The sequence below is a fragment of the Parus major genome, chromosome 28 (assembly GCF_001522545.3).
Source record: "Parus major isolate Abel chromosome 28, Parus_major1.1, whole genome shotgun sequence".
Lineage (NCBI taxonomy): Eukaryota > Metazoa > Chordata > Aves > Passeriformes > Paridae > Parus > Parus major.
In genome coordinates this window covers 1,640,787-1,655,277 of record NC_031797.1, presented here as the reverse complement: position 1 = coordinate 1,655,277, position 14,491 = coordinate 1,640,787, and the positions used below count along the sequence as shown (strand labels likewise).

The following is a 14,491-nucleotide window of genomic DNA, read 5'->3' as shown; positions in this document are numbered from 1 at the left end:
CCCGAGGCTGCTGGCACTGCCCAGGCTCCCCAGGGAATGGGCCCGGCCCCAAGGCTGCCAGAGCTCCAGGAGCGTTTGGACAGCGCTCTCAGGGATGCTCAGGGTGGGCTTGTTGGGGGGTCTGGGCAGGGCCAGGGGCTGCACTGATCATCCTGGTGAGATCCAACTCAGGATATTCCAGGATTCTGTGAAGTGTAAAAGCCATCCTGGCCTATTGTTCCCACATGAAGAACTGATTTCTTTGCTGGAAAACTCCCTTCCCAGTGCCTCCACACACGAAACGTGTTCAACGAGGACATGGAGTTTAAGAGCAGCAGTCAAAGCTATTAAAAACCACAAATGAAAAAAAAATGTTTATGCACCAGGGGGAAAAAAAAGTTATTCTTGCTACGCCTTGCTCTTGGAAATTTGGGAAACCCTGTCTGGCAAGTAAAGCTAGCAGGGGTTTCTTCCTCCTCCCTCCCATGTGCCAAAAAAAAAAAAAATAGGCCTTGCAAAAGAGCCAACCATATTAATGTGACTAGAAAACATCCAGGAGAGGAAAGGAAAAAGCCAGAGCCTGCAGATGTGTGTTTTTATAGTTCACTCCAGCACAGAATTTTGTGTGCACGTGCAGGGCACAGGAACCCCAAACCCCTCTTGGGCTCAGCCCTTGTTCCAGGAGGTTTTGCCAAGCCCAGGCACAGGGATCCCTTGGAATACACAGGGAACTATGTCCTGGCACCAGCCCCATCCCTGCAAGTGTCCAAGGCCAGACTGAACAGGCCCTGAGATACAGGAAGGTGTCCCTGCCCATGGCAGAGGCAGCACTGGATGAAATTTAAGGTCCTTTCCAACCCAAACCATTCCAAAATTCCCCAATCCTGCACCAGAGCGAGGTGGAGCAGCACTAAGACACACAGTGAGTGCCATGCCACACAAACCAAACATCTCCCAGCACTTCTGGGTGCAGCCAGAGCTCCTGCAGCCAAAAAATTCTCTAAAAATTTAAATTAATTCTGAGGAAAGTTGCCCGGGCAGCAGAGGATTGTGCACTTGGAATAACAAACAACAAAGCCAAACCCAAGTGTGCTGCAAGGCTGGGACAAGTCTGTCCACAAATTAAAAGGCACCTCCAGAAGAAAGTGAGGGGCAGAATCCTGCAGGAGTCACCAGCCTGGCAGACGCCTCCTCCAGGCTCTCAAAACCAGAGCTTTGGGAGCAATCCAGAAATTGCCACAACTCTGAAGGCTTTCAGAGCTCTCTTTGACAACTACCTTCCATTCCCCCACATAACAGGGTGGCCCAGAAGGTCATATAAAAATAAAGAGGTTTTTTCTACCCATAAGGCTGAAAGAATGCAAAGCTTTAAAAATACAGATGACTTTTATTGCTTTTAACAAATTTACTCCCTTTTCTGCTCCCACAGAACAGAAAGGAGCCCAACCCTCTGCACAGCTCTCCACATAAATAAATCTTCAAGACAATTAGTTTAAATGAACTTTCAATTTAAGTTGAAACAAACTCACTTGGGTCTTTTCCCTTTTATTAGAGGGAAAGTGAGTCTGTGTGCCCCAATAGCCAAGAAAATGAGGTTTTAGCCAGAATCCCTGACATGAACTATAGGGACATGCAAAACAAATGGAGGTTTGTGCTCCTCATATAATCAGAATTTATCTTGGATACACCCTTGTAAGGAATATCATGGGACGTGCACTCAAAGCCATTCTTCTAGTCAGAAAACAGGATCTAAAGAGGCCAGTGTAAGAGTTGGCAGATAGACTTTGGGTATTTGCTATGGAAATTCTATATAAAAAGCTGGCCAGCCTCCCAATTTCCATTATACAAACTCCCAAATATCCAGCTCAGAAGGCAGCATTCAATTGCTGTACTGTACCTTGTGTTTGCAATCCTCTCTCTCCATTCTTCTGAGAGGAAGTCACCTCTTTCCAGCTTAAAACAAGACAAAGAACACAGAAATACAGAGGGGTTAACAGGGCTCCCTCCTGCTTCCTTCAGAGAGGGACAAACAGGCTGCACCAGCTGTGAACCCACAACAACCAGGGACAAATGAAACCTTTTGGAAGCCCAGAGGTGGAGCAGGGAGAGCTGACACTGCTCATTCCTCAGATCCCAGAGGTTTCTCCCTCCCTGTTCCCACCCTGGGCCGCTCTCCTGCGTGGGAAGAGCAGGGAAGGGTCTCTGGTCACTCCATGGAGAAGCCAGAAATGCTGGCATTCACTGCAAAACTGATCAGCAAATCCCTCCTGAAGGCCCCCACAGCAGAGGGAGCTGAGCATGGATTGGGAACAGCTCCTGCTGGGAGCCTTTAATTCAGGCTTTTGCTGCACTGCACAAACAAGAATCTGATTTTTGTGGTGTTAAATATAAACCCTGAGCACTTCTAACACTTTCAAGTTGGAAATGAACTTGTTTGAAAATAAATACAGTTATGACTTCAGTGGTTTGTGGAGCACCTTTCTGGTGACACCACATCAAGTCCCAGGTGAACACAGAGCTCTGGCAGATTGATGTTTTCTCAGTCATGTTTTGGAAATGAGAGGAGCCCATGGGCCACACTCTTCTGCTGTGCCACAAGTCAGGCAGGAGGAGAGTTGGGGAGGAAGATAAGAGGAGGAGAGAAAAAATTAGGTGCAACTCTGTAATTAATGAATGACACCCTTTGAAGATGATGGTTTGTGCCAGAACCTCAGGAATATCAAAGCAACAGCAGCGACTGCTGAGGTTTCTTTTCCTGCACTGATTTCTCTGTATGGGAAGGAGTGAGGATTTCACATGGCAGCACTAATTCTCATTAGTGACAACTCTAAAGTGCCAGCACTGCAGTGCAGACACTGGAACAACTTCCATCCCTCAGGGCTGGCTCAGCCTGGGAACACCCAAAGGGAGCTCCAGGACCTGGTGCCACTCAGGGACACAGAGGGGGTGACAAACCTGTGTGAGCCACTGGGAAGGACAAAGCCACAAGTGCCAACAGGAATGGGGCTCTTCCAGGAGGAAAGGAAGGGAAAAACCACCAAAATGTCCTGCTGTTACACAAGAGGGCTGAGAGAAGTGGACATTGAGGGTTCTCAGTCAAGAGATCAGGAACTTTGTCAAGAGCCTTAAGCAGTAGAAACTGAACAGAGTGGGTAAGATTAGCTCAAGTTATTCAGAAATACCTGTTCCACCAGCTGGGCTGAAATTAGAGTTAAACCAGAATTACTACCTGTGATCTCCCACCTGCTGGGAGGGGAAGCATCTTTGACATCCCTGCTGTAATAAAAACAAAGGATAAGCTGGAAGCTAAACTCAAAGATCCAACCCAAGGACATCTTGCTGGGTACTGTCAGAATCTAAACCAGAGACTCAACATCAAAAAAGTTCTAAGAAGAGTTCTTCTCATCTCATAAAAGGAAAGATTTTTTCTGGATGTCTATATGTGGACACCATCTCTAGATTGATTTTAAGAGATAATTTTGTCTCAGCCTTATCTATTCTTGTAGTGAACAGTTCCACGGTTGAGTAACCAAGACAAAGTCAAAGAAAATCCACATGACAGGCAACAGTGTTTATTTTATAACAATATTTGTAAGTCAGCTTCTCTATGGCATCCTCCACACCACCAGTTTCTAAAGTCTCCACAGGGTTTTCCTACACTAACAGGGAAAGAAAAACACTGGGAAAACCAGGAACCACAAATGCCACAGTGTGCAAGAGAACAGAGAACCAGCGTAACATGAAACAATTTTGAAATGCTAAACTTCATATAAAGGTCTTGAAATCCAACCTTAAGTGGCTGTCAGGCCTCACTTGGGTCCAGTTTCACTGTGTGTTTGCCCTGTCTATGTGGTTGGAAGAGCACTTATAAGCAAATCTCCAGGTTTTAACCTGATATCACCCATGGAGGATGAACACTTTGAAAGCCAGAGCCATTTAACAATTCAAATTAACCACAGCCCAGCTTAAACACATCTATTTTTGTGTGGCACTGCTTTCCCAGCTCATGTTTAGCCAAGAGTCAAGGGAAAAGTTTCACCAGGAAAAACATTGGAGTACAGAAATAATCAGATGATCACCTGGAAGAAAATGGGTTGTTTTTAATTCTGGAAGCAAGGCAGTGATTCCTGGATGCTGCTGACCCCTGTAAGCAGCCCTTACCCACTGTGCTGGGGCACTGATCAATAAATGATGTCCTAGAAGTAGGAAATGAGCTCTTTACCCATCAACTGACAGAGAATCCAAAAAAATTCCCCCACAAAATCCCACTCAGCTCAGTGGTTTGCAATAATTTTGAGAGTGAAACAAGAACTGAGAAGAAAAGTGCAGCTGATTAATCCCTGCCCCAGGGCAGCAGCAGCTGAACCAGCAGAACGTGGTCTGTGCTGGTCACTCAGGGAGAAGGGGACACATCCACACGGTGACAGCCACAGGGCCACACTCAATCTCTTCCTGCACTGTCCCCTCCCTCACCCTGCTCCTCCTCTCTCTCAGAAACTTAATCTCCTTAGTGAATAATGAATGGAAGGGACCATCTGTAACACAGATATTTTCATCTGATTAGACAATGCAGGAGATGCTTTATCTAACAGGATAATTAGCTCAGCGAAATCGCCTCCAGAGCTGCTGCCTGCTTTGCTTCTAAATTTAGATGCCAGACCAGGTTTTTATTCAGGTTTTTCAAAAAGACACTGCAGGAATACACTCAGCAGCATCTGATTCCTGTAACTCTTCCTGCAAGTGGATGGAAAGCAGCAGGTCCCAGTCTGGGGGAAGCAGCCAGAGCTACACAGAGGGTGTGAGCTCATCACTGAGCAGAGCAGGAATTTGGGAAGGTCAGGCCCCTGTGCTGTGGAGGAGAGCTGGGTTCTCAGCCCAGTGCTGGACAGGGAGGCTCTCTGGTAATGCTCCACAGAGCCATAAATTCACAGGCAGGATGCCTCATTCCAGCCGCCTCCGTGCAAACACTTGGCTCCCAAAAACGCGCCATTTCTGCCTGGAAAAGTACACACGGTTATTTTTAGGTCCCTGTTCTTTTCAAAAATAACCAGAGGCACGAATCCAAACCTCCAAAATGTGGCATCATTTCAAAGCCACAGGGGACGTTTGGAGGGCTTTTCAAATGCCAAAACAGCAAATCTCCCGCTGAAATGGGGCAACAAACCGGGAGCAAACAGCTGGCTCATCCTTCCCTGGGAGCAGCTCCTGGCAGCAGGAGGTTCTGAGGTACAGGTGATGTCAGTCACCATCACAAACCAGCTCCTGGGCACTGGAACTCCCACAGAACTCCCTGCTTCTGCTCAGAACAGGAAAAGCAGGCAGAAAGGCACCCCAAACTCAGGGAGAGACCTGCAAGCCACAGAGCCAGGCTTGCACTGATCCATGCCCAAAACTCACCCCTGATCCTCAGGGCTGAACCACCTCCAGCCACCAGAAGCTCCTGGGGTTTCCTGGGAGCAGACAGAGGCATCCATCCAGCCCAAATCCCACCTTTAGGAATGCTGACCTGCTTCCTGCTCTTGGTTTGATAGTCACTGCCACCTCCTGCTAAAAGAAGCTTTTATGAAGAGCAGGGCAGGAATTCTGTTATAACAACCCTGAGTAAATAAACACAAAGCTAATCCTGGTTCTCAGCAGAGTCCAACATGGGACTGCACTGACTCCTAACTGTTCTGAGCTCAGCCTGGGATCCTGGGACCAAGTTGTGCTTATTTTGTCATCAACATTTGGAATTCTGGGACCTCACAAAGCATTTTGCAGGGACAAAGCTTCCAGAAAGACAAAGATGCCAGGCTTTCCATTCCACATCTTCCTGTGTCCTCCAGGTACATCATGAGCAAGTCTGCTCTGTGTTTCCTTCTCTCAGAAAAAGCCAACAACAGGTTACAGGCACTGAGAACTTAACAAAAACAAATAAAAACCCTAAAAACTTCTCCAAGGGGAGCCCAGAGAAGCACTTTGTGCTCCGCAGCAATCTCAGCCTCCTGCCCCAGATACCTGAGTTGGCTCCGATTCTGAGGCCACTTGAGGATATTTACAGTTAGAAACCATGAAAACCCATCTGCCTCTTAATTGCCATGCCGGGTTTTAATTTGATGGCTGCACATATGCAGGAATTCCCCAAGAAAGACTCGCTAATTAGCCAGGCCTAATGACCTTCCCAAAGTCTCCTGCTTTCTTCAGACAAGTTTACTTGAGAAGAGTGGGGTAAAGCTAAACTTGGAAACTTCTCAGCTCCATGGGAAGAGAAAGGAGAAGACAGAAGGAGTTGGAACAAAGGGACATGTGTTGGAAGTGGGACATTCTAGTCCAAAAAGCTGAAGCAGATGATGATGATGATGAAAAGCTCTAGAGGAGGAGGATCCTTGCCTCAGAATGCAGGAGAGAAGAGCAGCAATAATCTGATTTTCCCTAAACAAACAGGAATTGCACATTCCAAGAAGAGCAGGGGATGCAAATATTCATTTAAGAGGATTATGAGACTCAGTGACCAACAACAGCTGGAGATCAGGAGCCTCCCAAAGCAATGCAGGAGGAGCAAATTCCTCCCACTCCTCTCATGCCCCACATGGATCTTCCCCCTCTCCAGCTGCAGGGATGATCCAGCTGTGGCTCTGCAGCCTTGGGCATCCAACACCCCCAGGACACTTTGCCACCTGCAGCTGGGGAAGTTTAATGTGCTTTTATCACCAAGTGACTACAGAACAACCGAGGCTGCAATTTTATGTGGCGCCATTGCTCAAGAGGGATTTTCTTTATATAATTGTGGACAAAACATGGTGGAAATACACCTGGACAATCAGGGTTTATTTTAAATGTTGGCACTGGGCCTTGCTCTCCAGAATTCTTGTCCAAACTCAGAATTTCCAGCAGCAATCCAATGGAGAAGGCCAGAAGGTGAATTTGAAGGCTGCAGAACAACTTGGTGAGGTAACAGTGACTGCCCTTCTCTCCAAGGGTTCTCAAACACAAATTTATTGTTTGAAGAGTTTTGGGGGTCATGGGTTTTTGTTTGTTTACATTCCTAGCAACTTTCTTTTAATGGTAATCTGAAAAAATGCTGCTGGGAGGATTTGGGGCAGGTTATAAAAACATCATGAGGTTCAAGTCCCTTGGACTGCTGCAAAAGGCAAAAAAAAATCAGAAAATATTTCTCAGGAAAGTTGTACCTGGTGGGAAGGGACGGCTGGAGATGGTGAAAAGCTACAGAGATAATTTCCCAAGTAAGAAGGAACTGTTGAGATGCATAAAGCCAAACAAACATGGAACACTCTGCTACAGTCAACTTTGCAGCAGATTGCTTTACAAGGAGAACCCCAAATCCCTTTGAATTGGAAATCTCTAACTGTACTGGGATCTTGGCTATTAAAATAACCCAAAAACCCAGCACGACCCTGCAGGCCCAGCTCCAGGATTTATTGCTGCCTTATGCATCACAGTTTTTACTTTTACAGCAAGAGAGAACCACCATCCACAAAGTTCAACCAGAGCTGCAGGTGGGATCCAAGATTCTTCCCACTGAACTCAGGCCAAGCCCTCCCCTCCTCCAGCACTTGATTCTTCTCAAAACATTGATTTTTCATATGACTGCCTGTAACACTGGAGTGGAATTCATGAGTTGAGCTCTGCTGATGACAGATTATTTCAATTTGTGCTTATTTTGTCTCCAACATTTGGAATTTTGGGACCTCACAAAGCATTTTGCAGGATCAAAGCTGTTTTCCAGAAAGACAAAGATGCTGGGCTTTCAATTCCACATCTTCCTGTGTCCTCCAGCTGCACCATGAGCAAGTCTGCTCTGTGTTTAACAGTCACCTATAGCAGATGCTGCTAAGGAGTTCCTAAAGAAAATAAACTGCCTGGTAAAAGTCTGTTTGATGAATAAAAACTAAATAAAATCTGCCCTCTGTGTCTACTATAAAAGCCCAAAATCTGTGTTCAAGCATCACTCCAAGGTGACAGGAAACCAACTTTCCCTCAGACAAGAAGCACTGCAAGTGTTAACTCTTCCCAAAAAAATCCCCAGATTGCATATTCAGGGAAATTTTACTCTAAACACTGCAGAAAACAGAGTTATAAAAGCCAAAGAACCTGGCAAAAATAAGTAGCTTTGTTTCGATATAGCACCAGACTCTGTCACTTGGAATGCTCAATACAGAAATGCTGCCTAAGGCAAGCAATATGCTTCCAATATTTCAGTCCAAGTTCCTCTCCTATTCCTTAAATTACCCAGCTCAGAAGCAGAGCATCCTCAGGAACAATTCCTTTCATGTCATGCCAGCTGGGTGACACAATGGAAAAATGCCATATGGCCACTGCAGGAAAAGTAAAGCATTCCCAGTGCTTCCACAGCAGGAAGGAATTATCAATCCTGCTGCAGACCAGTCCCCCCACAGGCCCAGCATCCCCTGGAAGGGAATATCCCTCTATCCAGAACAGGAATTCCAGGAGAGAAGTGTTAGGGGCAGGTGGGACCATCACCTTCCCAGCCTGGAAGAGCTGGAGCAGCTTCACTAGAGGATGAGAGCACCAAGGATCCCAGCAGACAGAAAACTGAGAAATAAAGGCTGGGCAGCTCCAACCTGCCATTGATCCCACAGTGCTGAGATGCTGAAGCCACGTGGATCACACCATTCCAGGGACATGGCAGAGATGGATCTTCACAGAAGGGAAGGGAAGGAGCAGGTCCCCAATCCTTGCTCACACCTGGATGCAGGACACATGGCCACTGCAACCTCTGAGCAGTGACCTAGCTTCCCTGGGATATTTGGGAATATCCCTGATCCACCCAGCCTCTTTCCTGACCATAGGAAAGTGGCAGAAGCAGAAATAGATGTGTTTTCAAAACTCCCAGCGGGTTTCTAATGTGCATCCATTTCCTGACTGGAAAGTAATTAAGCAGGGAGCAGATTTTCTTAATGACATTCACGAAGGGGAAGAAAGGGAAAAGGGAAGGAATGGAACAGAACAGTGTATGGATTTGCACAGGCCTCACACCATCCTTGGGGTGCAAAACATCCTCAGAGAAAAAAATCTTTGAGAGGAAGATGAAGGAATTCCAATGCAGCCCTTGCCACAGGCAGGAAGATCCCCCATGATGACCCATTTACTCCTCCTGCTCCTGCTGTACCCTCAGAACATCCAAATCCAAACCCTTCCAAACCAGAACTAACCACCCACCACCCTCCCCTGAGAGCCATCCAGCCTGTTAACTGTTCCTGGAGCTTCCAATCTCCATCCCTCCACAACTTCCCCTTCTGGCACCCCATCCCCTCCAGAACCCAGCCCAGGTGGCCACACCTTCCTTCCCCTGCCTGCAGAACCAAAGCTTCAGCTTTTATTTCCAGCAGGAGAGTTCAGAACCCCAAGGAGGAGCTGTCATACCTGGCAAAAACCCAGATCCACGGAGAGGGAGAGGGAGAAAGGAAAAGGGGATTTAACACAAACAGAAGACTCATGGCAGCCCAAATAAAAAAAACATTTTAGAACAATAAATCTCCCAAGAGTTTCTGGAGAGACCTGGAAGTGCTCCAAATAACACCATGCCCCACATCTGGCATGACAGAGGGGTCTGGGAGGATATACTGGAAACACCATGGCCAGGATCAAGACAAGAGCCAGGAGGCAGCCATGGCTCAACTGCTGGTGGCTGAGAAAAGGCTGGAGGGGACTTTACAAATCCTGCACGTGAGTGTGGATCCCGATCTGCAGCTGAGTTTCACTCACTGTGTATTCTGCATGTTTCTTCCCATACCATTTCATCCATTTTCTGAACTCTCTGTCCATCGTCTGCAAGAGGGAGGAAAACCAAAACCAGATATTAGGACATCTTGTATTTCTCATTCCATCAAAGCAACAGAGACACAGCTCTGAAGCACTCATTGAGCCCCAAGAATTCTGTCTGGTTGGAGGTTTTTTGCCATTAACATTCCAAGGAAAGGCAGACACAGAGCTCCTGCTGTTTAGTTTCCTTAAAAAACCAAACCCTCACTTCCTTAGGGCCAAGGCAAAGCTGGCATCTTCACCCATGGAAGTTCCATGTTCTAAGAAAAGCCCTTACACTGCCCAGCACTAAAAATAGCCCAGCCTTAGGTTGTGGTGCATAATCCCACAAGGAGGAGGCGGGTGCAGCCCAGCCTAAACCCAGGCAGCAAAGGGACAACCAGGACAAAGCCAGGTCTGCTGGGGTCACTGAGAAGGCAGAAAGCAGCAGGCAAAGTGTGCCAGCAGCAGAGGGAGAATCCTGCTTCCCACAGCAACTGGGAGTGCTTCAAACTGCACCCAAACACAGCAGGGCTGCAGAGGAGGGAGGGCTCTGCTGTTTTCTGTTGTCCAAAGGCAGAAAGGAACAAAATCCCATATCCAGACAGCTCAGTGCCTCACACATCCCCATCACCACCTTTCCAGCAGCTTGACCCCAGCTGATCTTTAGGATTTGACCCAAATTTGGAGGTGAGTCTCCCTCCCTGGACACATTCCTGTGTCAGCTGCTCCAGGTGACCCTGCCAGGGGTCCCTTCCAACACCAGCTATTCTGGGGTTCTGTGTGAGAAGCCCAGCAGAAATTCTGATCCCATTGACAACTCAAGTTGATGGCTGGTCAGCTGCTCCATCAGCAGCTCAACAAAATTGTGTGTGTTGACAGGCATGTTTTATACTCAAAAGCACACCAAAGCTGAACAGGATAACCCAAAAATCTTCAGTATTTTCACGTATGAACTTACATTTTAATTAAGGCAACTTCATTAAAACAAATCCGTAACATTCTTCCTCTTTAGGTGAAGCTTTTCAAATTCCATTGTCCATCTCTTATCTGGGTACTGCTATCATGGTACCCAGAGATGTGGTGCCACAGCCAATTTAACTGGAAACTCAACCCAACTTCTTCCACAAATAATTGGAGGATAACTGGACCCTAATAGAGGCACAAGGCAGCTCCACACACTCTGACACTGCAGCAGCTCCTTGGTTGTTAAATTGACAGGATTTAAGCAGGGAAATAATCCAGAGCATTTTGTTCACCAGTAATCTCATGGAAGACTTGTGACACTGATGTACCCCAGCACTGACTACCTCTAATGCTCCATTTGTGGGTCATTCTTTTGTTTGCTGTTTTCACCAAAGCTTTGTGTTTGCACAGTGACAGGAAGGGGTATTAGTGAGAGAATTTCACTTTCCCTTATAAAGCTGATCTTTAAGTTTAATGGCAAACACAGAGGGGGTTCCTGGCCTTGTAAATGCTCCAATGTAAAACCAGGATGTTCACACAGAGGGAGTGCAGAGCCCTCCAGGTAAAAAATTCCACTGAATCCTGGCAGAGGAAACAAAGTGGATTTTTAGGTCCTTGACTGATCAGCCTCACCACTGTCCTTATGCATTTATTGCCCACATCACTGAAAAGAAGGATCAAAGAGTTTCATTTATCCCCTCCCTCCATGAGGGATAATTTTCCAGCCTGTTCAGGCTGAATCTGTGTTTTGACAATTCAGAGGGATCAGTTTCTGTTCAGACTACTGAAGAAAGCAAACTTCTTGTGGTAAGACATGACTGACCTTCCCTGTGTACTTGTGGCCTCCCAGCTGCCTTGAACTCATCATCTGTGTGTGTCCCATTGGCACAGAATTAGAAGTAAAAGGAAACCTGACTAAAGAAGCCTGACTAAACATTATCAAACAATCATGGAATGGTTTGGGTTGGAAGGGACCTTAAATATCAGTTAGTTCCATCCCTGCCATGGGACACCCCCCACCATCCCAGGCTGCTCCAAGCCCTTTCCAGCCTGGCCTTGGGCACTTACAGGGATGCAGGAACAGCCACAGCTGCTCTGGACACCCTGTGCCACCCTCACAGCAGAGAATTCTTTCCTAATCTCTAATCTAAATCTCTCCTACTTCAGCTTCAGGCCATTTTATGTTTTTTCTCACTAAGGTGCCTCCTCAGCAGTTACACAGCAGACACCCAGCACAGGCCTCAGGAGGAACTTCTGGTGGTTTAATAACTGAAAAAGGGGCACCATCACCACAGGCAGACACATGGCCCTTAAAATATTTAAGAACAAATTGTTGGGTGAATTTATTCCTGGATTTGCTGCATGCTGTGGCCTCTGGGAGCTGCATTAGAGCCATTCCAGACACAGAATGACTGCAGGTATTTGGGTGAAGCTTATATTGTACTCCCTTTTGAACAGGCACTGGCATTACTGCTAAAAGAGCTTTCAGGGCCTGACATCACCCTAGAAAGGTGCCAATGTTCCTTCTCAACACTCCAGACTGGACACACTTCTTTCCTCAAGCACATCCTTGCATTGCAGGCTGATATTTCACTGCTGCAGGACTGACTGCTCTGAGAAGCAGAAGTTCAGCAGGGCAGAAATTCTGCTTTTCCTGCAGCACAGCTCTGGTGATGGTGCAGCAGTGAGTCCTGCAGCACACCCCAGGCTCACTCACCTCGGCATACTTGGCTGGAATATCAGCTTTCTCCACTCCATAGTGATGTTTGCAGTTTGTGGCTGCAGCCACTTGAAGCACCACCTGCCCCACACCTGCAGGGAACAAAAACCCCAGAGCTGAGAGCGCTTTCAGCAAAACCACTGCCAAGGGAGAGAAGATTTTAGAGCAAAGTGCACACAAAAAAAACACAGGGGAGCTGTGGGACTGGGCTGAGGGCAGGGTCAGCTGCCAGGGGTCTGACATTCCCAGCTGGAATGCACACTGCAGGCACTGGGAATTCCCAGAGCTGTTCCCACTCCCCTGGTGCTGCTCAGCCCCGAGGTCAGAGCGAGAAACATCTGATTTCTTTCTGGGGATAGCAAATTAAAGTGTCTGACATGGGCCTGTGACCCAACCTGCAGCACTCCAGGGCCCCAGATATGATCTTCTTTAACCTTCCTGGACAAACAATTGTGAGAATCTATGGAGATTTTGTTTCCCTCCAGATGGAAAAAGAGTTTCTCAGCTCTGATGTCTTTCTAAAGGTCTCATCTGAACATCAGGGCCTGACAGGAAATTTCAGTCAGTCCCACTGACAGAGAAAGCAGGGGCAAGAAAGATATTTATATAATATATAATTATATTTTATATATTTAAGTACCTATAATATTTTATTTTTTTAGAATATGTTAATATATTTTATATACATTTTAATAGTATAATTAAATATTTAATTATTCTACAATCTATTATTTTATTATGTATAACATATATAAATATTGAACATTTATACGTAACTGTTTAATATTTAAACATTTAAATACTTTCAAATTTAAAATATAATTTTTAAAAAATATTTTTTTCCCCCTGAAGTCCTGTATTACACATACTTGTTTGGATCTAAATGTGTTAAAACTTCAGAACACATCAAGCAAGAGGGGAAATTCTTATTACTCCTTTCCTGTTCTGAACCAGATTTTACCAAGAAAAAGAACATTATCTTCTTACTCAGTATCTCTGTTGCACATGTGCTTGAGTCATACCTGGTTTCCTCACCAACCAGAAACATCAATTTCCTTTTAAAACTCTGTTGCAGTTGTTGGTTAGATTTTGTGGGGTTTCACAACTGTTCAAGTAAACTATGAAAGCTTTTTTGACACACTGACAAGACAGAGGCAAAAAAACCCTCATTTTCAGATTCCACACCGAGTGTTTCACATGGGAAGGGTCAAGAAATCCCATTTTCAGAAAGGAAGGGCATAAAGCAAATCCAGTGAAAACAGATGAATCCTTAGGAATGCAAGTTTATGGGTCAAACATCATTTTTAACATTGCTGCTTCTTCAAATATATCCAAAATACCAACACAAACAAAGGGGTTTGTATAAAGGGTTTATTGCACTGCAGGCTGATATTTCACTGCCACCAGAAAAGAGGTCTGGGGTGTTTGTTTGGTCCATTTAATCTGGGCATAAAAAGCAGGAGCATCTTTGGGGATTATCTAGAAAAGATGCTTATCCTGTAACACAATCTGTACTTCTGGGTTACTTCCCAAATATGGGGTTTTTTAAAGTACAAAGAGCAAAGAGAAAAAGCAGTTATTGGTCACTTACCACTGCCCAAGTCAACGAACAAATCATCCTCTGTCATTTTAATCTCATCAATCATTTGGGCCACCAAGTCAAAGGAAGTTTCTCCGTAGACCTCAGGGGAGAAGGGCTCGTAGTTGTTGAGTTTCTCAGGGTCTGTGACCGAGTGGTTGTAGACCTGCTGCAGGATGTGCCTCAGGAGCCCGTTGGAGGGACGCGTGTTCAGCTTCATGGGCTGCGTCGTCCCCTTCCACTGCAGGGGACAGCAGGGACAGGCTGTGAACCCACCATGGGGACAAGGAAATGCCACCAAACCCAGCTGAGGAATGAGGGACAGTCCCCTCCCAGCCCCTCACCCTCAGCTTGGGCTGCAGGTGCTGCTTAAAGATAAAAACAGGGAACGGAGCTGGAGCCAGGCTGGGAGAGCTGGGGGTGCTCACCTGGAGAAGAGAAGGCTCCAGGGAGAGCTCAGAGCCCCTTGCAGGGCCTAAAGGGGC

At 46.3% G+C, this 14,491-nt stretch overlaps 1 protein-coding gene across 14 annotated transcripts in view; it reads right to left on the bottom strand.

The window, feature by feature from the left end:
- The window catches only part of DOT1L (DOT1 like histone lysine methyltransferase), a 74,778-nt gene that overhangs the window by 37,142 nt on the left and 23,145 nt on the right, over positions 1-14,491 (bottom strand). For all 14 annotated transcript variants that reach the window (XR_004500369.1, XM_015651776.2, XM_015651784.2 and 11 more), the window contains exons 5-8: positions 14,019-14,247; positions 12,425-12,519; positions 9,706-9,768; positions 1,877-1,932 (exon numbers count right to left, since the gene is read on the bottom strand). Coding sequence is in view for 13 of the 14 variants with exons in the window: in XM_015651776.2 (XP_015507262.1) it covers positions 1,877-1,932; positions 9,706-9,768; positions 12,425-12,519; positions 14,019-14,247 (443 nt within the window). In the remaining variant the exon portion in view is untranslated. The remainder of the gene's footprint in view (positions 1-1,876; positions 1,933-9,705; positions 9,769-12,424; positions 12,520-14,018; positions 14,248-14,491) is intronic.